General features: G+C 33.6%; 1 protein-coding gene across 4 annotated transcripts in view; it reads right to left on the bottom strand.

The window, feature by feature from the left end:
* The window catches only part of PDE7A (phosphodiesterase 7A), a 129,731-nt gene that overhangs the window by 69,984 nt on the left and 34,503 nt on the right, over positions 1–25,244 (bottom strand). For 2 of the 4 annotated variants that reach the window (XM_021002084.2, XM_021002086.2), the window contains exon 1: positions 3,242–3,410. The exons of the other annotated variants lie outside the window; for them this stretch is intronic. In XM_021002084.2, coding sequence (XP_020857743.1) covers positions 3,242–3,301 — 60 coding nt within the window. In that variant the 5' untranslated portion in view covers positions 3,302–3,410. Of the gene's footprint in view, positions 1–3,241; positions 3,411–25,244 lie in introns of those variants that run through there. 4 annotated transcript variants of the gene reach the window in all.

Below are 25,244 nucleotides of genomic sequence, written 5' to 3'. Positions count from 1 at the left end.
TTTTTTTTCTTTTGGCTATGCTGAAATTTCATTTTAATGTACTAATAATCTTGAATGTTCTAATAGTAGCTCACAGTCAAATCTTGCTGATTGCTAGACACAAGTCAGTTCTTATATATAGCTGAAATAAAGAACAAGACTATAGTTAAATATACTTAATATGAACCTTGAGTTAAAAGTCAAAATCTCCAGCTCTTATTAAAAACTCATTTTCAGCTGTGGAATGTATAAAGTTATACTATCCCAACATAAGCCATTAAGTGAATCATAAAACACAGAATTATTTAATTTATAAACATATAAAGACATAATAAATTATATTTTCCCAAATGAAATAAAAATTTATGAAACCAATCTGAAGGGAAAAAAATCCCCAAACAACTAAGCTTCAAAACTATTTCAATGTTTTAATGACAGGATCTTGAATAATGCCACCAGTTACAGCTATTAGCATAAACAATTATATGCTAATTGTTTAAACCTTCCCATTTTCATAACAAGATATCCTACAAATACTAATTTTGAAAAAGCCCTCCAGATAATTAATTTGTAACTCCGCAAGTCAGAAATTTCTATCTAAGAATCAAGTTATAGTACAAAGATTATGTAGTAAATATTTGGTTACAAAGGGTTGTTACAGCTACCGATTTCTTTGTTTAAAATGTTAATATAAAAATAGAAGTGCATTTTTTTGGAAAAACTGTGAAGTAAAATTATAATCAAAACTCCATGACAATTACCAATTATAAAACACTCAGCTCTTATCCACATTTCCACCTCATCAGTGAATGGAAATAACTAAGAGGCTTCCACTCGTGACTTTCTAATTTAGCCATCCTGGGAACAGCTTGTAAAGCAAGCTAGTATAGGTCAAAACATGGGCGAGGCTGAGCTAATCAGAAACTACTGACAGCTACAGAAAAAACAAGCTACGCTGCAGGTTCCCAATGCGACTCCTTTTGACTGCTTTGTAATATTATCACACCAACACTCTTACCCTCCCCTTTCTGGAGTCAGGATGAATCAACCCTCTATTGGTACAGTTTTTTAACAGAAGAAAGCATAATAAATATTCTTAAGTATATGATTTTTAACTGGATTAAAGTTAAAGTTTTCAAAATTGAATACAATTTTTAAAAATACTGACACTATTTTCAAATAGTTTTCACGTGTGTATATAAAGTTGATTTTAATATACAATACACATAAAAATGTGTACTCCACTTTTTTTAAAATTTAATGTTCCTAAAAAGTTTTAGGTAAACAGAAACACTCTGAAAGAACATTGAAGTGAATCTTTTTATAAAATTCATTCATTCATTCAACAAATATTTATCAAATATTACCAAATATTTACTACTACAACTTGCAATGGGAGGGCACTAGCAGGAACATTGACAGGGATCAGGAAAGGCCTCATGGCAAGAGGTGACATTTGAGCAGAACTTTGGAAAAAACTAGAGATTTCAGACAGCAGAGGTGAGGAAGGCATTTCAGGTATAAGGGACAGCCTGTAAGAAGGCATGGAAATAAGAGATGAAATTTTATGTATGAGTAACAGCACAAGGGCCAGTTTTGCTGGACTCTCTTTAGAGTGTGTGAAGGAGAATATATCAGGTTGGGAAAGTCAGTTGGAACCAGCCTGTGAAACAGTTTAAATGTCAAGTAAAGGAGTTTGCATTTAAGTTAGATCACCTAATCCAAACTCTTTACTTCACAAATGAGGAGACTGATGCCCAGGGGAACAATGGTTACAAATCTGTAATTGGAGCTGACATGTGAACACAAAATGTAAGACTTTTGTCTGGACTCTCAGCCCTCAACCTGGACCGGTATCTCTCCTGTTCTATCCTTCCAAGACTGATTTGTCCCCCCACCCCAAACAATGTAAAATTAACTCAAACTTGAAATATTACTCTTTTTGGACTAATAATAGCTTAACGAAAATGCCTATTCTCAAAGTCTCTATATTTGATCGAAAAGGTCTAAGTTTTATAGACTAGAAACTCATTTAAAAATAGCCACACTTCCTTTCTGTTAACATTAATTTGATCTTTACTCAATAACTTAGCAAGCTTTAAAAAAACACAATTTAACAAGTGAATAATGATAAATTAAATCAATAAAATAATACTTCAAATTTAAAAACTATGAGGTTTCTTTATTTAAAATGTACCCATTTTTATATTAATAGATTAAAAGACATCTCAAAGAACAATATGTCACATGGTGAAAAGTATTAAATTTTGTTCTGAAATTTTAAAAATTCTTGAAACCAGTAAAATATAAAGTAATGCTGGTTTTATAAATTTAAATCAAATCTATCAGATCTGACAACAAACAACTGCAGTAGAGGTAGAAAGAAAATTTTGAATATGACCAGAAAAATCTTAAAATATTCTAATTACTGAAGATACTTCAAATGAACAGTTTCTGACTCTAGATGGCAATAGGTTAACATGCACTAATCTCTTTCAACAGTGTGGTATTTAGGTTTGAGGCCAGCAAAACAATCATTTCATTCCTTCTATTAAAAAAACAATTTTCCAGATTCTATAAATTTTCGAAATTTAAATGGATTGAAGAGAAGGCAAAGACTATAAGGAATGAGGTATGTGTTTGGGCAGAAATAACTTTATTAGGACATCCGATTATTATTAGAAATAATAAAATTGCATCTACACTCCAACTAGAAGACAAAAACTTTTTAGATGAAAACCAATCACCAATATAGTTTCCTTCACTGGATATGTATAAAGATATACCCAAGTCTGAAATGTCAATTTCACAGTAAGAATTATTTCGTTATTAGAGGGCCTAATATAGAACTTGAGATGAAAAAGGAAAGCAAGGGTCAAATTTTTAAGTCAAACAAAAATGAACTCTGTCCTTACAAAGGGCAAAGTTTATAGTTTATACCTGAAATATATTTTTGGTCTCTGTTATTTAAATGTTTTTTTCCTCCACTAGAAAATGAAATTTCTTTAGTTACAAAAAATATATTTGGTGCAGAATAATTAAGTCAGTCACTCAAAAAGTCCTTTATAAAGTTTTAAGAATAAATTTGCTTAAAAACAACTAAAAAGGGCAAGTAGCAATTTTAAGACTGCCTGATACTAATTTAAAATCTAATGACTGCTGTAGAACAAATACTAAGATAAAGTATGAGAAACCCATTAGTTTATTCTGTCACATTTATATGACATTAATTTTTAAATCCTGAAAAATAATTATGGCCTACCTTAGAGGTAATCCACTTGATAAGAACCAAAGCCAAACACCAGATCAATGTAATTCCCATTGGATCACCCAAAAGACTTCAGCATAATCTTTTTTTTTAAAAACCTAGCCAGTACTGAAAGCTATCTAAATCTGATAAAGAAGAAGTGATCCTGTGGCAGAAGGCAGAGGGGGCACTGACTGACTTGAACCTCAAGCAGCTGCTTTAATGCAATGATCACCTGACTTCTTTGGGAATGCACCACCCTGAAGGTCTCATTACAGAACACTTGCTAAACACCACAATACTAGGTAGGGGGTAGAAAAAGTTAGGCAACAATGAAAAATAAGGAGCTCTGGGGGGGAAAGGAGGCAGGGACTAAATTCAGTGGTGCTTACCTAACAGTTTAGCAAAGCAAGGATGAAAAGTTAAGCCCAATTCAGTCAGCTTAATATTTATAAGACAAATTGCAAATTAAATAAACAAATAAATATCTTAGTGGTAATAGAATGTCTGTCTGCAGGAGTTAGAATAGCTTGGCTGAAAAATCTGTGAGCTTCCCCTCTGCTTAATAGAGACAATTTCATCAGCTATTTCCACATATACCAGCATCAAGCTGATGATATTATTGGCAAGGAACATACTTAACCTAAAATTATCAGCACCTTAGACTTTTTAAAAAACTATTAAGACATGTATTGATGACCTACCTAATTTCTATTAGTTTTAACTATAATGATCTTTAAGAATGTGCATTTTGCAGTAATTTCAAAGAACATATTAGAAAACTGTATATAGTCCACTTAGGTCTTAATAGCCCATACACAATAAAAATGTACTAACTTGGACTAAAGGTAAAAGGAAGCCAACCTGAATTACTGAAAATCTCAAGCAGCAGCAATGGATATATATATATATATACATACAAAACACTTTTAAGATTTGCAAAGCATTTTGTGTTTGATTCTCACAACTTTGTAAAGTAATAGTTATTACTATTTTTAAGATGAAGAAACTGGGGCCTAGAAACGTTATAAAAATATTAAGAACCAGAGTTAGGATTTGACCCAGGTCTGACTTTAAAAGTGTTTAGCATTCTTTAAGGCTGCCTCTCAGGAGTATACTTCTGTGGAACCATAAAAAATATTATTGAACACATGCAGTTTTATCATTTTAGTAACAGCAGTAATTCAGTACTTCAGCATGGATTTGGTGGTGTCAGAAGGCTTGGGTTCAAATCCTGATTCTATCACCATGTGACCTTGGACTATTCATTTCCTCATTTGTAAAATGTTATATAATGAAATTTGGTTTTAAGGTGCCTTTCAAGTCTAAACTCTTTATTTACTCTAAAGGTTCTTTAAAACTATCTGGGGTCAATCATATGTGTGCTGAAACATGGTTATTTTATTCTTTATTAAGCTCAAAGAAAATAAACAATAAATTTGTAACCATATTTCCATCTATTGAAAAATGTTTTGCATACTTGTGTTAGAAGGTGAGAAGGGGAAACAATAGTTTCTACATCTACATAATATATATGTCTGTTTATTTTACTTTGCATCAACTAACAAGATTTTCCATGTTTCTTCTGTGTTTGTTGTTTCTTAGAGTACAGTAATATCCCATTATTCATAGTTTAGCCATTCCCCAATGCATGGATGAGATATCTACTCTGTTTACAATTATTTGCTACCACAAAAAGTGTTGCTATAAATATTCTGGTATACATGGAGTCTTTCTTATCAATGACCTCCTTTGGGTATTTATCTAGTAGTAGGATTTTGGCACCAAAGGGAAAAAATATTTAACTACTTTATTTACATAATTCCAAATTGTTTACCATAGTGGCTATATTAATTTACAGCTTTGTCAACAATGCATTAAATGTAGCTGTTTTCCCAAAGCCCCTCTAGAATTTGTAATTTTGTCAACTTTGCCAATTTAATGGGATGTCGTTTTAATTTGCATTTCTCTAATTATAAGTGATTTAGGGTATCCTTCATAAAGTTGCTAATAGTTTGCAAATCTTTTGAGAACCGTTTATTCCTATCCTTTGATTGCTTCTTTACTGGGCCTTTGGATCTAAAATATTTGTTAGTTTTCCACACATGCTGAGTATCAATCCCCTACCTATGAAATCTCACATACAAAGCTATTTTTTCTGTTCAACTGCTTTTTATCATATGTGAATTTTGTTTATTCAAAAGCTCCTGAATTTCATGTAATCAAAATTATCTATTTATTTTTTGTAATTGCCATCTATTCCTTGTTTGGTTAAGAATTCATCTCCTAATCTACTTACTAAGGTACACACAGGAACTATTTGAATACAACTATGAAACACTACTCAAATATAAATCCAAATAATTAAATAAATATGACACACAATTAAATCAATTTATTCATTGAAGACATACCAATCACACTACACAAGGATTATTTTATAGTTAGAAAAACATGAAAAATTCATCTAGAGGAACAAAAAGTCAAGAATCTCAAAGGAAATAATGAAAAAAATGTGGGAAGTAATGGATCTCAAAACATATTCCAAAACAGTAATTATTTGATTTGGTCACTGGTTAAGAAACAGAGGTCAATCAGTAGAACAGGTTTGTAACATATAAGAAGCAAATAAACAGAGTAGTGAAATGTTCAACAAACCCAGTGACCCCAGGTATGGGTTAAGGGCTCACTGTCTGCCAAAAGTTTTTGAGAAAACTGTCAGTAGTCAGGAAAAAATTAGATTTAAACCAACACTTCACACCATATACCACGATAAGTTCTAATTGGATATGTGACAGCTACAAAAGGCCACACTGTGAATAAATTAGATGAGTAAGGAAGAAATAGGGGATAGGTATAGAGAACATCAGCATGAGATAAAATAGGACAATTCTGAGTACATAAAATTAAAAGTTTTTGTGAAAACAAAGCCAAATTAGAAGTGAAATCTTAACCAGGGGGAAAAAAACTTTGCAACAAATTTCTCTGATTTCTGGTTTCTTCTGCAAGATATATAACGAAATGATTCAAATTTATAAAAATAAGAGCCATTCTCTACCTGATAAACGGTGAAAGGTTATGAACAGGCCAGTTTTCAAAGGAAATAATAACTATCAATAGCTACATGAAAAAACATTCCAAATCATTAATAATTAGTGGAATGCAAATTAAAGACAACTATGAGGTTTTATCTCACACCTATCAGTCTGGAAAAGTTGACCAAAAAAAAGGGAAATGTCAAATGCTAGAGGTGCTGTGGGAAAATTGGCACATCGATGTCCTGTTATTGTAGCTATGAATTAATAGCCCTTCTGGAAAGTAATTTTGAACTTTGTCCTAAAAGTTATAAATAAACTATGATACATGAATGTGCAGTAGGAAATAAAGAAGGGGACAATTTCAGAGAAACCTAGGAAGAGTTGTATGAAATGATGCAGAGGGAAGTGACCAGATCCTAGAAAAATAATTTATACAATAATAGCATTCGTTGTTAAGACAAACTACAATCAAAGTCTTAAACCTTTGATCAGTTAACACAATGACCAACTATGATGATAGAGGACCCATGACAAATATTACCCACCACCTGACAAGAGAAGCAATAGATTCAATATGTGGAATGAGATATACACACACACACACATTTCAGATAGAACCAAAAGGGGATGTTTTAACTTTACATATGATTAAAGATTTTGTTTTTCTTTTTATCTTTCTCAAGAAGAAGGGAAAAATAAATACTTGTTAATTAAAAAATAAAATGTAAATAAAAGAATTCATCTCCTTAATATCTTTTTTTATTTGTGTAAGATATGGTGTAAGATACGGTGTAAGATCTTGGTCTAAGCCTAATTTCTGCCGGATAGCTTTCTAGTTTTCCAAGCAGTGATCAAATAGAGTTCTTCCCTAAGTAATTTATGTTTTCCAGTTTACTTAACACTGGGTTATTGTATCCATTATGTCAAATTCTCTTATCTAATTTGTTATATTGATCTTCTTTTCTGTTTTTTAACTAATCCCAAATTATTTTGATGACTATTGTTTCATAATATAGTTTAAGGTAGAGAAATAATAGTCCCCTTCATTCTTATCTTTTCATTTTTTCCCCCTTGATATTCAAGTTGTATCGCTCCTCCAAATGAATTCTTTTAACTGTTTTAATCAACTTTTGTAAAGTATCCTTTTGGTAGCTGGATTGGCATAACATTTAATCTGCCTCAAACTTTCATGTAACAATGAAAAAAAGGCAATGCCCTGAGATGTTAACACAGGTAGTAGATAGAAGAGCCAAAATTCAAAGCCACTGTGAAGTAAGTACTACTAGTATGTAGCACATTTGTAAGCTGAAGAATCTGAGGTTCTGAGAATGACTTGCCCATGCTGACAGAGCTAGTAAATTTTAGCCATGGGATTTGAACTCAGGTTCAGCAGTTTAGCCACTATGTAACAATCTAAGTCATACTATTCCTTCATTCTCTGATAGTTTGCAAATTAGCTTACACTTCAAAACTAGGTGGTTTTTTCCTTCCAAAGTCCCTCCATTTGACAAGGAGACAAAGTGCTGGTTGGCTGAGACATTTGGAGGGTTTTATTCATCTCCTGTTTGATGATTATTTACAGCATTCAAATTTCTTTAATAAACAGTGACAGTCAAAATATATTCCATCATTTCCCATTATTCATAGTTGACAGAATGTTTAAACTATGATGTCTTTTCAAGTTGATTCTTATTATTTATTATTTACTTTGACCTTTGCTCTAAGCAGTCAATGATATGACTGTACAGAAACTGGTAATTATAAAATTATTATTATACCTATAATCAATCATCAAGATACAGTAAACTTAATTTTTTATGCTATCTGTTGCTCACAACATCAAACACCTTCAGATTCTCTCACCAAATAAGTACATATGCATAAGACTTGTAAGTGAAATAAAAGCCTTTGGTTTCTTCCATTTCTTTCCCATTTTCTGCCCTTGTTTTTCATAACACTTTTGCTTAGAAGTTGCCAAGTATTCAAGTTTATATTGACAAAGTTAAGAATCCTGTCAATAATCTGGAAATACGTTTAACATGATTGCACATGTATAACCGATACCAGATTGCTTGCTGTCTTGGGGAAGGGGGAAAAAGGGAGGAAGGGAAGGAAAGAGAATATTTTGGAACTCAAAATCTTATAAAGAAAATAAATGTTGAGAACTATCTTTACATATAATTAGGAAAAATAAAATTCCATTTAAGAAAAAAAGAGAATCTTGTCAAGTTCTTGAGAAAAACAATAGGTGCTTAGTAAGTGCTTGCTTAATGATTAACTTTAAATAGAATTGCACTATTTTTTCATTCTCTGCAATAGATGTTGGCACATAGGCTGAATCTTCATGCACATACAACTTATGAGCATCCTCTATTCAAATAACTTTGTATATATTTTGCATTTATTTATCTATGTTCGTTTTGTATTTAGTATATCTAGCACCTAGCACAGTGCCTTGAACTGAACTTTTTTTGATTCAACAATTCAATTATCAAGTATGTAGTATATGCAATGCAAAGATGTACAGATACTAAATCAAACTACACAGTCAATTGTCCTCAAGGAGCTTCCATTCTACAGAGGAAAGGGGGAGAGGGAGAAAGAGATTAGGAAAGGAATTATACAGTTGTATAGGGCTGCACTGAGAATAGAGTATAGGAAGGGGAATAAAATGGGAAAGATGGGTAGGAGCTATATAATGTGAAGAGCTTTAAATGGAAGGATGAAAGATTAGACCTTTATCCTCAAGAAATAGGAAGCCAAAGGAGCTTAGATTACAACCAAGGATCAGCTACCCAGCGAAATTGAGCATAATCTTTCAGCAGAGGACATAGACATTCAATGAAACAGGGAACTTCCAAACTTTCCTGATGAAAAGACCAGAGCTCAACAGAAAATCTGATCTTCAAATACAAGACTCAAGAGAGGCATAAAAAGGTAAACAGGAAAGAAAAAACCAACATGTTATTAATAAGGCAAACTGTTTACATTCCTACAAGGGAAGATAACATTTGTAACTCTTGAGACCTGTATCATTATTACAACATTTAGAAGAGGTATACATAGACAGAGGGTGTGGGTATAAGTTGACTTTGATGTGATGATAAAAAATCTAATTAAGTGGTGAAAAGGGATTGTTCTGGGAGAAGAGGAAAGGAGGAGGCAGACAAGGATAAATTACATCATATGAAAAGGCAGGAAAAACCTACTACAGTAGAGGGAAAGAAGGGAGAGATATGAGCAATTTTTTAACCTTACTCTCATCAGATTTGGCTCAAAGAGGGAATAACATAATCAAGTACAGAAATCTTACTTACTCTATAGGAAGTAGGAGGGGAAAGGGGAAGAAAAGGGAGGGAAGAAGTAGTAACGGTAATGGGGAAGAAAGGGGACAAGGCTAATAGAAGGGAGGGCAGACTGAGGTGGAAGTCGAAAGCAAAACTCTAGTGTGGAGGGAGAGAGAAAAGCATAAACATGGGGAGAAACAGGATGGAGAGAAAGACACAGACAGTAATCATAACTGTGAATGTGAATGGGATGAACTCTCCCATAAAATGGAGTGGATTAAGAACCATAATCCTACAATATGTTGTTTAAAGACCTGGAAAGAGGGGGCAGCTAGGTGGTGCAGTGGATAGAGCTCCTGCAAGCTCAGTTCAAATCCAGCCTCAGACAAGTGGCACTAGCTGTGTGATCTTGGGCAAGTCACTTAACCCCGACTGCCTAGCCGGAAAAATAAACAAACAAAAACAAAAAACCCAAACCTGGAAATACTTATATGAACTGATGCTAAGTGAAATGTGCAGAATGAGAATACTGTATACAGTAACAGCCACACTGTGTGATGGCTGACTTTGATAGTCTTAGATATTCTCAGCAATCCAAGGATCTTAGGCAACTCCAAAAGACTCGGGATGGAAAATGCTATTCACATCTAGAGAAAGAACTTTGGAGTCTGAATGCAGATAGAAGCATACTATTTGCTCTCCTTTTCTTTTGTTGTTTTGTTTCTTCTTTCTTATGGTTCCTCCCTCTAGTACTAATTCTTCTTTACATCATGATTAATTTGAAAGTATGTTTAATATGAATGTATAAGTAGAGCCTATGTCAGATTACACGTCGTCTTGGAGAGGGAGAAAATTTAAAACTCAAAAATCTTATGGAAGTGAATGCTAAAAACTAAAAATAAATTATTAAAAAAAAGAAATAGGAAGTCACTAAAGATTTGAGTGTGGGTGACAACGTGAGAGTTGGACACAACTGAAACAACTGAACTAAGATGGAAGCAGGAAGCCCAATTAGGAGGGTGCTATAATAATCTTGGTAAGAGATGAAATTCTGAGTTAGTGCAGTAGGCTGTGTAAATCAGGAGAAGGGATGAATGCTGTGGAAGAGATATTATAAAGGTAGTAAAAACAAAACATGCCAACTAATTTTGATTATGAGGGGTGAAGAAGTATTACTCCAAGGTCGCAAACCTGGGTGGCTGGAAGGTTAGTGGTTCCCTAAAAAGAAATGGAAAAGGAATGGGCTTGAAGACCTTCCATTAGCCTTATCATATTCCCATGCAAGCTCTCCAGCTTATCAACAGCCTTTGCAAATGTAGCACCCAGAACTGAATGAATACAATGCTCCAGATATGGTCTGAATAAGGCAGACAATATATTACCTCCCTAGTCCTGGATACTAATGTTTCTTTGAATGTAACTCAAGATTGCATTAGATTTTTCTGGTTGCTACACCGTAAGTTTTCAGGTTCATTAAAAACCCCAGATATTTTCACACAAACTGCTATCCAGCTATGCCTTATTCATCTTATTGTTCTGAAGTTGGCATTTTGAAACTTTAGATTTATCTATTTTAAATTTAATCTTATTAGATCTGGCCCAATGTTCTTAAAAGCCTATCAAGGTCTTTTTGGAACCTATCATTCAATGTATTAACCTCCATGGTATTTAATTTGACAAACATGCTATCTATCCCTTTACTTAAGCTGATGGAGGGCTTTAAATGCCAAGAAGAAAAAAAGCTGCAATTTATCCTAGAGGCAAAAGGAAGCCATTAAAGGTTTTTTAATAGGACACGGATAGACTTATACCTTCAGAAAGTTATCTTGGCAACTATGTGGAGGATGGATTACAGAAGGCAGTCACTGGAATCAAAAGAAGCATTTTCAGTTATTCATTACTTCCAAAAAACACTAAAAACCCAAAAAACTTTCCCCAAAATCAGTTTTAAAAATTTTACCAACCACTATGCTTTAAAGAAGTACAAAATGTCAAAGATCTCAAAATTAAGTTTGAGACACTTAATAAATGACTTGAAACAACTTTAAAACATTAAGATCTGTGGCAAATTGTGTTAGTACATGAAGAACTTTACAGGGGGGAAAAACAACCAAAAAAATGTTAACTATTTAAATCATTTCCAATTTTCTCTTGATATTTGTTCATGTATATGCAAACCTCTTTTAATGAAGTCATAATTAGTGCATATGTGGTCTTTAAGAGATGTAGCATTAATTTATCTTGACCAATAAGGGTCACAAGATTTAGATCTGAAGGGCCCTTAGAAATTACCTTGTCCATCTAGACAGAGTGGAAGCCTAGAGGATTAGTACCTTGTCCAAAGTTGCACAGTAATAATAATAAAAGCCCACATATAGACAGTACTTTAAGCTTTGCAAAGTGCTTTATAGATATTATCTCATTTTATTCTTACAACAACCCTGAGAAGTAGGTACTATTTTTAATTCCATTTTACTGATAAGTAAACTAAGACTGACAGAAGTTCAGTGACTTGCCCAGGGACAAATATCTAGTAAGTATCTGAGGCAGAACTCAAATTCAGGTCTCTGACTACAAAACTTTCCACTGGACCTCCTTCTCCATCACAAATAGAAAACAAAAGGAAATGGAAAAAATGCTACAATAAAGCTGGGAAAACAAAAGGAGAACACTTCTCACCAAAATCACTCTTGATATATACTTTCAAGTTCTGAGTTGTCTCCTAAGAAAATTCACAAGGGGGAAAAATTCAATTCAACAATACTAATCTATAAAGGATTACATCTTTTAAAGTAAATTATAAATGAATCACATTTCTTAGCAACTATTCAATTTGCAGATGTGTCTGAACCTTAGATGATACTACTTGATTTTACAAGGGATGAACTTTTGTTTATGATTTAAAAACTAAAAAAAAAATTAAGGAAAAGATAGCTTCTTAGGGAAATGAAAATAACTTTGGAAATACTGTTTCTAACAGAAATAAGAACTATAGCAATGTCAGTAGCAAATTTTATCCTCAGGGTTCTCTGCCACCCACAGGACACCTGTCAATCTTGGCACTGGCCTTTATCTCTCCATGCAGTGAAGACTTAGCATAGCACATACCTCTCTTGACCAAATTAGGCTAACCTCATCTGCATTGACATCAGTGTCTATAATTTTGGAATCTCATAGCCAGAAATAGCCTATCACAGAAACCAGTATACAAATTAAGTGCAGGCAGAAGACAGTGCTGAATTTATGGAAGAGTGACAAAAAAGCTAAAGCAAAAATTCTACATGTGGGTTTTTTTCCCCCCACAAATACCTAAAAAACCCTGTCAAGTTTGCTAATAAATACCTTTTTTTTTAAATTAAAGTCTTGTTTTAGGTTTTCTTACACTCACTATAAAACTTAAAATAAGAATATAAACAGTTTAATGGCACTAATTTTTATGTACTATAGTATAGGAATTATTTTAACATAGGATCAAAAAATCATTTAGTCCAACCACCTCACTTTTAGATAAAGAGAAATTCAGAAAAGTTGTCTTGTTCGATATCACATAAAGTATTAAGCTGCAATGTGAGATTCAACAGGATTTGAGTCAAGACCCTTTTACTTAAAAAATTCAAGGCACTTTCCTTTCTTTATAACATGCTGCTGTTTATTATTCAAATGAAGCCTTGATAGTATAATATTTTTAAACTTCTGAATTGAGTTTTTCAACAATAATCTGTTTTATGGTACTCACATTTAATTCTTACTTTACTAGAAGGGGTAGAATATACATTATTAAGGAGCTCTAATCCCAGAAAACTAAAATATTACTTCTGTGATCTCATTCAAAAAGTAAAGATGTTACTATATCCTTACACTTTTTCATTCTACGCACTTCTTTCTGCTATACCTATAAAAATTCCACATAAGGTCCAAGCAACATGTTAGCGAGACTTTCTGCTAAATCTCTTGATACAGCTTGAATGCTACTGGTTATTTCATCTCAATACATAACCAGTCCACCTCCATTTCTGGCCATGCATCTCTCTACTGACATCCTTCTATTTAATTCTATGCCCAGATCATTATTTATCCTTAATATCTGTCCAAGATACCTGTGCTGGGGTCCATCCAATTACATGTAATTTGGACAACAGGTATTTTTCATTCACTTTTTTTCCTACATGAATAATCAGATTAAACTCTTTTTGAGTGATTAGGAAGACAGTGTAACTAGACTTGGAGTCAGAAAAACCTGGGTTCAATTCCTACCTTTGATAGTTATTAGCTAGGTGATCGGTTAAGTTATGTAGCCTCCCTAAAACCTCAATTTTCTCCTACGTGAAATGTGAATAATCAGGTGCTACCTTCAGCTGAAGGCCTTTATTACCTTGTTTCTGCTTTGTATGTGCAATGTATATACCTATGTGTGATCTCACTAGGATGTAAGTTTGAGAGCAGGACTTTTTTCTCTTTTGTTTTTGTATCCCCAGGCTTATCCCAGTGTCTGGGATATTTTAAAAGAGATTAATTTTTTTTTCCAATGAACAAAAATGTACTTCCTTTTCCTTTTCTGCCATACCCCACTGAAAAATAAGAAAAATAAAACCCTTATAGCAAGCCCAGTAAAGCCTCCTCCCAAAATTCTCATTGCCACGTCTCTGAAATCTATGTCTTAATCTGCACTCTGAATCAAAAGGAAGGGAGTTTGCTTCCTCGTGAATCCTTTGACATCTTGGTTGGTCATTTCATTGGTCAGTTAAGTCTTACAAAGTTGTTTGTCTTTATTATATTGTTGTTACTGTGTAAATTGTTCTCCTTGTTCTTCTCCCTTCATTCAATTCAAGTTCATACCTGTCTTCCCAGGTTTCTCTGAAACTGTCCCTTTTATCATTTCTTCAGCCATTGCTCAAAGAGCAGTACCTACCTTAATTTCCAGTTCTTTGGCACCACAAAGAGCTGCTATAAATATTTTTGTACATGTGGTCCTTTTCCCTTTTCTCTGATCTCTTTAGGGTATAGTCCTAGTAGTGGCATTATTACTACGGGTAGTCAACGGTAATGCACATTTTAATAACTTTTAGTTTCAATTTGCTTTTCAGAATGACTGATCAGTTCACAGCTCCACCAACAGTGCATTAATATGCCTTTTCTTTTAGCCTGTCCAATATTTGTCATTTTCCTTTTTCTCCCCTTTTGGTTAACTTTGTTGCTAGGATGGTTGTGAGGTGCAATCTCAGAGTCGTTTTCATTTTTATTTTTCTAATTATTAGTGATTTGGGATATTTTTTCATATGGTTATAGATAACTCAGATTTCTTCCTTTATTTATTTATTTATTGTTTTTTGGTGAGGCAATCAGGGTTGAGTGACTTGCCCAGGGTCACATAGCTAGTAAGTATCTGAGGCTGGATTTGAACTCAGGTCCTCCTGACTCCAAGGTCAGAGCTCTATCCACTACACCACCTAGCTGCCCAGATTTCTTCTTTAAAAACAAAGAAACCCCTGCCCATTCCTGTTCTTTCTCCATTTACCAATTCAAGCCACATAAGAAAACTCTTTAAAAAGACTTGCTAATTGATTTATGGTAACTATATCATAAGGTGAGATTAAAATGTGACAATATATGTAAATTGTTCTGTAAAACTTAAAAACACTACAATTAGTTCATTTAGAAGGTTCTTCAAAGCTGCAGAACTTGATGCAATCAGCTCAGCTTTATCCACAGAAAGGATCATATGGAGAACCTCATCATCTGTAAGAATTCTCTTTTTGTTTAGATTCTATGTTGGTTATCCCTCATAATGGTGGCAAAGATTTTTGACAAACATTTTCTTATTATATGTTCACTTGAGATTAGTAGTTAGAGGAATCAAAATCATCTTGGTTGTAAATATCTTTAAAGGAATTCTGCATGACTTCTATATATGCATGGGAGGCATCTTGTTAAAGAACTATTAAGTACTTTATTCTTCCAAATTAAATGTTTTTTAAATTAGTCAACAAATAACAAGCACTGGAGATTCTTATAATCATTTCACCTTTCAATCAGTCAATCACAAATGCAATCAGTGACTATAAAGATGTCTTCTGTTAAATATCATTTGCAAAAATCCACCCTTTCCTTCCTCATAACTCCATCAAGGATACCATCATGCTACTTAGAGGTTATTCTCATAAAGATTTTGTGGAAATGGGAAAGTAGAGGCAAATAGGTAATTACTAATATTTTCTCATTTGCAGACTTTTCTTTTTTTGTATTAAGTGCCCCCCTTCAATGTGCCTGATCTGTTTTAAATGCTGAGAATCATATTCTTAATGCCTTCAAAATTGTGCCACCTCTTCTGGGTCCCCTATCTTTGTTTTCTGTCCTATTATTTTTACTTTCTCATTCAGTATATCAAGGATTATGATGAGGAATCGAAATCTGGTTTCTCTGCCATAACTGATGGGGAAGTCTGTTACAGAAAATTTTACTCATTTAAAAAAATTTTTTTTCTGCTGATTGTCCTCTTCATTTCATCCTTAAATGCCCTCAGGCCGATCTATCTTAATTGGGTCACTTGCCAAGTTTCTCAGATAAAGATTATAACCCAATTAAATTTAGGGGTTTTGAGTCCTGTCAGATAGGTATTTGCTTCTTAATCCTAGAGGGGGACAGAGATGTCTTTCAAAAACCAAATGAACATTACTTCACATTGTTTTACGATGGTTAAGTCATGAGAGACAGTTTAGGCATAGTAGAAAGAGCACCAGAATCTAAGTAGATGAGTTAAGTTAAAATCCTTTTCTACTTGCTACCTCACCAATACAACCTTAGGCAAGTCACTTACCTTTTCTGATGTTTAGCCTCCTCTGTAAAATAACAAGATTGAAGTAGATAACTTTTAAGGTCCCTTCTAGCTCTAAACTCTATGATGCTATGATCATTTTATGTTGGTATTACAACTCATCTCCACCCCAAACTGTAAGAATTTCAAGGGGAAGGTTCACACCTTTAAATTAATTTGAATTAATTCGTGGAATTTTAAGCAATGGTCTTACATTCAACTTCCAAGTGCTTTTAGTTAACTACCTAAAGTCTTTTTTTTAACCTAAGATTTGTTATTAACCATTTTTTTTTGCTTTATCAGTATATATCTAAGTAAAAATTGGTACCGCTGACATGTTTTTTTTAAAAAAGAAGGTTTCTAGCCCACTTGGGTAGAACTTTTACAGTAGAGGAACAGGAAAACATCATGGAATATAAAGAATGAAGAAATATAGTGGAAGTTTTCATTTGAAATGGAAGCGGTGTCTACAGGAAAGAAAAGTACACATTCAAATCAAAAACTGTTATTCTATGCCAGAATATAGTCTCTGTTTCTTTCAGGTCAGTTAATGAAACCACCAGATGGGAAGCGATCATAAATATTTAGTTATCTTTGGCAATAACTATTCATTCTACATTCCCTATTTTTGCCATCTTTTTTTTTTATCAGTCCTAAGTCCATTTATTCCATTCAGGAAGCTAGGACCACCATTCTGTCTAATCTCTAAAGGCAATCTGATCTCCCTAGCTAATGTTATATGGACAAATAAATCTTTTTTTCTTCAATACAGAGAAAGAGATCAGACAAGTTGAAATTTTTGCAAAGGAACTTCGAGAGAAAACTTAGGTAAGAAAAACTACAATCAAAATAAAATACAAAAGCGCACACACACAAAAAAAATGGGTTTAAAGAATACAGATCTGTTACCCTACAGTAACTTAAGTAGTTCTACCGATTGATTTGACTAGTATAGCCTGTGGAAGGCACACAGTTCCTATTCCTAGTTCAAACTTGTCTAAAGAAAACCTATTGAAAAAAAAGCTTCCCCTTTCAATCCTTGAGTGTTTCCCCTAGAAGTAAAGGACTAGAATAGCTAAAGAAGACATGAGGTTGTTAGGTGGTCAATCCTAGGAGAGGATATAGGCAAAAAGGACAAAGGAGATTTCCCAACAAGGACAAATCTCATCATAGCAAATAACATTATAACAACAAAAATTCCAGAAAAGTAAAATTGTAGTAAAAACTCACAGCTAAAAGGGTCCTCAAAGATTATATAGTTCAACCAATATCTGAGCAGGAAAACTATTCATTATCCTATGTAAATGGACATCCAAACTCTTCCTAATGATATCCAATAATGATTTGCAATCTCCCAAAGATAAGTAAACACATCAACAAGTTAGAAAAGAGTTAAGATCAAGGAAACCTTTAAACAGACAAACTTTAGACTGACTCATTTCACAAAGCACATCTACAGGACCCAAGAAGGAGTACAGTTCCAACACAATGAGAGGGAATCAGCTTACAGCTAGAGAAAAAAGGAATTGTCCCTGGCCAGGAAATAAGGGGCAGGATGAGTAGCATAGTTTGAGTGGAGGATGATGAGATTTTATTATGCCATCATGTAATAGAGGCTTTCTAAGAGCTGTTAGGTTCAGAAAGAGACAGGAAACCCTATCAGAGCATTCTCCCTGTGGCTGCTCCCATATTTATAGAGGTAATAATTTATCTTGTTCTTTCCTACCTCCACAATCCACAAATAAGTTCTTTCATTCCTTCTTGTCTAAATACTGTAGTTGCTTCCTACTTTGCTATAGTTCATCTCACCTGCCTTTCTATCTATCCTCCAGAGGCTACCCCAAAACCCTGCCTCCCTGTTCACCCCACCTCCCACTTTTTTTTCTGCAACCTAGCTGAACTGACTGTATTATCACTAAGACTGCTACAGATATTTTAAAGTAAATTAGAAATAACTATCACTATTTTCAGGAACCAAAATAATGTGCTGAAAGCAGTTTAGTAAAATGTTAACAAAAGAAGCTATTCTCAAATTAACACCCTTCATTTACATCTAATAAAATAACACAGAACAAAGAAAGTTATGTATTTAACAGCTGCAACTATGATGCTTTGTTTAACGTAGAATAGACAAAGGACACAAAGATAATTTTCAAATTTGCATTGACGCACATCATACTCCTCGTTCAAGAAAAATGCATTTGTAATCACACTGTACAGGGAAATTTTAATCTTAACCTAAAACTCATCCACGACACACCAATTATACAAGTACTCCTCATTTAAGCAGAAATTCACTGCATTGTGTTTTAACTTCTTTAACTTAAAATTTTACCGTAAGGAACTTCACTCTTCCTAAACAGAAATTATGGGTATTTATCATCTTACTCCTCTCTGCCTTTATCTCCTGAACTTGACTCCTTGCTTGTCTAGAACTATAATAATTACTAGATCCTTCCTACAGGCTCTGTATTTTAATCAACATTGTCTCAGTGCTGTCCATTTCAAGGGCCACTGACTTCAAGAGCTTACAGTATAAATCAGACTTGTGGACAAGAGAGCCAAAATATGTGACATAAATAGTAAGTGCAATGGAAAAAGTTAGTAACGGCTCACACTGAATAATGGCTATATGTAATAGCCCTTTAAGGCTTACAAAGCACTTCTCTCAATAATTCTATCAGGAGAGAAATACAAGAATTATTAGCTCCATTTTACAGAAGACTAAAAATTACAGTTAAATAACTTGCCTATTATCACACTACTAGTAAGTATCAGAAGTAGAAATGGAATTCAAATTTTCTGAAATCAATTGCCATATCTTTTCCCCCTACACCATACTGCTTCTTATGAAAGGTGACTATAATTGTAGGACAGGGTATAGAAGTGGAACTAAAGGTGCATTTATAGGAGATTTAGTCAAGTGGACAAGGCTAACATGCAGTGATGGGGAACTATTATACGTTAAAACTTAATCATAAACAGATAATGTTCAATAATAACCTTAATTAAAAATATTATTAGGTTGGGAACTGAATACTAGCACAACCAATCAATGTGGTTATTGTAACTGAGTCCATCTAGTAGGTTAACAATGACATATGCCATCATCCACTGGAAAAGGCTTTTAATGTGAAGGAGAACGTGTAAAGCTAAGGAATGAACTTAATTCTTAGTTCTGAAGATAAAATTGTACAAGTATTCTTCGATAAAAAATGTCTGGAAAGAGGTCTTCACAGTATATGAAAAGTACAAAAACCCCTTGACCTAGCTGAGCAAGTTGTGGTATATGAATGTAATGGAATACTATTGTGCTATAAGAAATGATGAACAGGCTGACTTCAGAAAAACCTGGAAAGACTTATATGGTCTGATGCTGAGTGAAGTGAACAGAACCAAGAGAACGTTGTACACAATTAACAGCCATGTTGTGCGATGACTAATATTGATAAACTTAACCCTTTTCAGCAATGCAAGGATCTAAGACATCTCCAGAGGCCTTGTGATGGAAAATGCTATCCACATCCATAGAAAGAACTATGAAAGTTGAATCACTACCTTTTTTTTTCTCTTCTGTTGAGTTTTGTTTCCTCTTTGATAGTTCCTCCTATTGGTTTTAATTTTTATTTATAACTTCACTAATGTGAAAATATGTTTAATAGGAATGTAAATGTATAGCCTATATCAGTTTGCGTGCATCTTCGGAAGGAAGGGGGAGAAAAATTTTAAACTCAAAAACATATGGAAGTGATTGCTGATAAATCAAAATAAACTAATAAAATAAATTTTAAAAAGTTAAAAATAGTAGAAGGATGCAGAAATAATAAATAAAAAATTCTTGCACATAAAGTTAGCTAAGTCAAGATAGTTTCAGAAATACAGAATTTAAAATGGAGTATTATCAGGCAGACAATTATACTCAGTTTTTCATAGACCTTGTCAATGTGTCCCTGATCTAGTCAAGTTGCTTTTCTTTTCTTCTTTAAATTTTTTTTTAATGGATTGTTAAGCTGCTTTTCAATCTTTATTTTTCTCTAGTGCCATTTCTACCTCCTCAGTATCGCGGCTTTGCTATCATTGATGGAGAGAAAAGGTAGTTACAGAAGTCTTTATGGATAAAATATGCTTAAAATATTAGGAATCAATTAAAACTCAGAGACCCCATTATATGTATACTACTACAAAAGAAAAATATAATTCATAGTCCTTGCTGTGGAGAAGCTTATAAACAATGGAATTACCATACAAGATAGTACATACTTTACATGCTAAATAGTATGACACAGAATATAAATGTATAATGTAATTTATTCAGACTGCACTCAATTATATATACGTATGTATAAATACTATATTCATACTACTCAGGATTAAAAAAAATATCCAATGCGAAACCATGATAATAGATGCCTCTTTTATGCAAGAAAAAATTCCACCTTTCTACCTTTCTCTTTCCCCTTCTCCAAGTGCAACCCTCTCTCTCACTCCTTCATTTTTTTTCTTTTTTGGAGATTATCCAAATAAAATTGACTCACACCTATGCTTTTTATATAGATTCCTTCTAACTGCCCTAATAATGATAAAATTCTTAAGAGCTACATGTATGATCTTCTCATGTAGGAATGTAAACAGTTTGACTTTAGTCTTTTATAACTGATTACTCTTTCATGTTTACCTTTCTATGCTTCTCTTGGGTCTTGTGTTTGAATGCCAAATTTTTTTATTTAGCCCTTATCTTTTTGTCAGGAATGCTTGAAAGTTTTATTTCATTAATTATCCACTTTTCCCCCTGAAGGATTATACTCAGTTTTGCTGGATAGGTTATTCTTGTTTGTAATCCTAGATCCTTTGCCTTCTGAAATAACATTCTAAGCCCCTCTGCTTTTTTAATGTGGAAGCTGCTAAATCTTGTGTGATCCCGATTGTGTGATCCTGGATTGACTCCATATTATTTGAAATATTTCTTTCTGGCTGCTTGCAATATTTTCTATTTGACCTGGGAACTTGGAATTTAAATATTTATACTCCTGGGAGTTTTCATTTTGAGATCTCTTTCAGGAGGTGATGGATGGATTCTTTCCATTTCTATTTTACCCTCTGGATCTAAGATGTCAGGGCAGCTTTCCACAATAATTTCTTGAAATATGATGTCTAGGCTTTTTTTTGGATTATGGCTTTCAGGTCACTTCATTAATTCATAAATTCTCTCTCTTTGATTTATTTTCTAAATCAGTTGTTTTTCCAATGAGATATTTCACATTTTCTTCTATTTTTTTTTTTACTTTGCTTTATTGTTTCTTGAAGTCTTATGGAGTCATTAGCTTCCACTTGCCCAATTCTGATTTTCAAGAATTATTTTCTCTAGTGAACTTCTGTACCTCTTTTTCTGTTAGGCCAGTTCTATTTTTTAGGTGTTATTTTCTTCAGTATTTCTTTTTGGTGACTCATTTACCAAGATGTTGATTGTCCTTTCATAATTTTTTTGCACCATTCTCATTTTTTTCTTAATTTTCCCTCTACCATTCTTAACTCTTTCTTTAACTATCCCAGGAATTCTTGCCAGCCTTGGGTCTAATTCTTGAAGGTTTTTCTTGTAGCTGTTTTCACATTGTTTTCTTCTGAGTTCATGTCTTAATATTCTTGTCTCCACAGTAGATTTTTATGGCCAGGTTATTTTGTTGTTGTTTGCTCATTTCTCCAGCTTATTTCTTGATTTTGAACTTTATGTTAAAGTTAGGCTCTGTCCAGGGATGTAGGTGGGTGGACATCATCCCAAGTTTCAGGCTTTTTCAGGTTGCTGTTTTCAGAGCTAGTTCTGGGGATCTATAAACCCTTCCAAGGTGGTATTATCTTAGAAGAGGTGTGGTCACTCTTCTGGTCACTCTGTGCTCTGCTCTTTACCCAGGAAGGACCCCTGCTCCCCTGAAGCTGCAAGTACTAGTGTTCTTCTTGAGCTTTGTGTCTCCTGCCGTCACAAGTGCTGGCAACTCCTCTTGGCCCTGGAACTGTGACTAGGGCCCTTGCTCCTTTGTGAAGCGATACAAGCATTTCTCTCCACTCTGCAACTGTGACCCAGAACTGTTTATGTGCAAGAGTTGCCTTACCAGCATCAGCTGTACCCAGTGACAGCAAAGGGTCTCCCATAATCTTTCCGACCAGTTGTCTTCTCCGCTTGCCATCTCTGGAGTAAGAGTTTCCAAAGCTGCTGCTGCTATTACTGTCACAGCTGCCTCCAAAGTCCACCACTGATACTCCTGGCACACACGAGGCCAGCTTCTGCCCCAGTGTCACAGACCTCTCCTGCGGACCATTTAATTTGCCTTAAGGCTGGAAAAATTTTTCCCTCTGACTTTTTGTTGGCTATGACACTCCAAAATTTGATTTAAGGCATTATTTTAAAGTTGTTAGGAGAGGAATGTTGGGAGAGTTCAGCTAGGTCCCAGTCTGTACTCCTCCATTTTCCCTATATAAAAATTTTACAAGAATCACCTTCACATACTTGAGGATATCCTTCAGGAGTATTAGTAAGGAAAAGACAGGAGTTCACAACATTCCACAGTGGACCACAGCTATACCATCATCACACAATGCATTGAAAGACATAGAGAATATACATTTTACTATGCTTGTAGATTATATTTTAAAATTTTAATAGAGCAAAACGCTGCTTTAAAAGACATTCTTCCCAGTCAATATTTCAGAGTAATTCAAGAAATAACAGACAAACCTCATTAATGATATTCTGATCATAAGCATCATGTGAGAATATAAAACATCAAGATTATTGGAGATGAAACAGCTCTTAATAGTAAATTTGAAAATATAAAAGAGAAACATGTACAAAAAATAGCAAAATTAACAAAACAATTAGTGGAGAACCTAAAGATAATCAGAAAGAGAAGTTAGGCCAATTAAAGAGTTACCCTACAAAACTGACATGAGGTCCAGGCATAATCACAAGAAAATTGCACCAATATTTTAAGCAATTAACTCATTATGCAGACTGTTTTAAAACATGCTGATCATACATAGACTACTCATCTTATTTAATATGGCAAATATGGTTTTGATGTTTAAATTCAATGAAAACAAAACCAAGATAACCAAATTATTAATTTAACAAAAAATACTAAAGTATTCACATACTTTACACCTCCAAAAATTATCCACCAGGCCCAGCCAGGATTTAAAAATAATATCAAGGATGGTCTAATACCAGGAAAACAATGTAATAAATTCTAATATTGTGAGAAAAATTGAAGACTACATGATATATACTAGATACAGAGAAACTTTTTCATGAAATGCACAATTCATTTGTTTTAATAAACTTTCCTTAATACAATAAAAAGTATACACTTTTGAAACCATAAGCTAATATTACATGAAACACTTGAAGTATTCTCATTAAGACCTTTACTTCTTCATTCTGACATTGTTTTGGAAGTTTTATTAAGAGTAATTATGTATGAAAAAGTACTGGCAACCAATAAGCCAAAAATATATATCTATTTATAGATGACAAGACTGCATAATTGGAAAACCCTAGATAGGCAACAAAAAAGTTAAGAGATAATAAATAACTTTGGAGAAGTAGTAGCACGGAAAATAAATCCACAAAAAGTCATTTGCATTTCTATACACCACCACCAAAAGAAATATCCTTCACAAAAACAAAATATATTTTTTGGGAATTAACTTCTATTCAAAGAACTTAAAAATGATTTTGATAGAATTTAAGGAAATACAGAAAAAATTAGAGAGATGTAGGTTAACAAGGCATTTGTTAAACTTTTATTATATGCCAGGTACTGTGCTATCCTCTGAGGATACAAACATAAATAAATAGTCTGGGCTAGGCTGTATAGTAGAGGCCTGGGCCCTGGCAAAACAGGGCAAAATTACTTCTTAAGGTTGGGTTTCAAGCAAATGATAATACCTCCCCAAACCAATTTACAGATTTAAAGCACTATCAATAAAAACACCAACAGGCTCCATTTCATGGAGCTAGATAAAATAGTAACAATCTGATTTCAAAGTACACTATAAAATTTTTTTTAAACTATCTGGTACTAGAAAAAGAATGTGAAACTAAAATAGTGGGAGAGAATAGAAAGCCAAAAAACAGAATAAGTTGGTAGTTTCACAAAAAAAACCCATAATGGAATCAATATTAAATGAAAACTTCTTTAGAAACACATTCACTACATGAAAGAGGAGAAAAAAAAACAAACTTAGGGATTTATACTTACACATTTGGTAGCTAGATGGCACAGCGGATAGAGCACCAGGCCTGGAATCAGGAAGGCTCATCTTCCTGAGTTCAAATCTGGCCTCAGATACTTACTAGCTATGTGACTCTGGGGAAGTCACTTAATCCTGCTTACCTCAGTTCCTCATCTGTAAAATGAGCTGGATAAGAAGATGGAAAACCACTCCCATATCTTTGCCAAGAAAACTCCAAATGGGGTCTCAGAGATATGACTCAAACAAATGAACAACTCACACATCATACCACAATAAAGATTTATTAGATCAGTAATATAAAGATTTTTCCCCCCGAAATAATATAAAGCCACAACACATGTTTTGCTTCAATACAAAGTAGAGGAACATTTTTATCAATAAAGAAAAAGGAATTACTGACGATTTTAAAAATAGAAGAGTCTGATCATACTTTGATACTTTCACTGAAGCTAGGAGCTCATCAGCATAGATGTTCCCTCCAATGATGCAAGTCACAATTCACTAATCCTTTTTTTATTTTAGGCTAACAAATCTCATCCATGCCTATTCCTAAGAATCTTTCAAAAGGGATTCACCCAGTGATACTGAAGGTTATCAACAGAGTACAGAGTTAAAAGATGTCACCTGACCTGGCT

The sequence above is a fragment of the Phascolarctos cinereus genome, unplaced genomic scaffold (assembly GCF_003287225.1).
Source record: "Phascolarctos cinereus isolate Bilbo 61053 unplaced genomic scaffold, phaCin_HiC Scaffold_4;HRSCAF=312, whole genome shotgun sequence".
Taxonomy (NCBI): domain Eukaryota; kingdom Metazoa; phylum Chordata; class Mammalia; order Diprotodontia; family Phascolarctidae; genus Phascolarctos; species Phascolarctos cinereus.
Note: the sequence above shows the minus strand (reverse complement) of the source record. Positions and strands in the feature narration are given on the sequence as shown.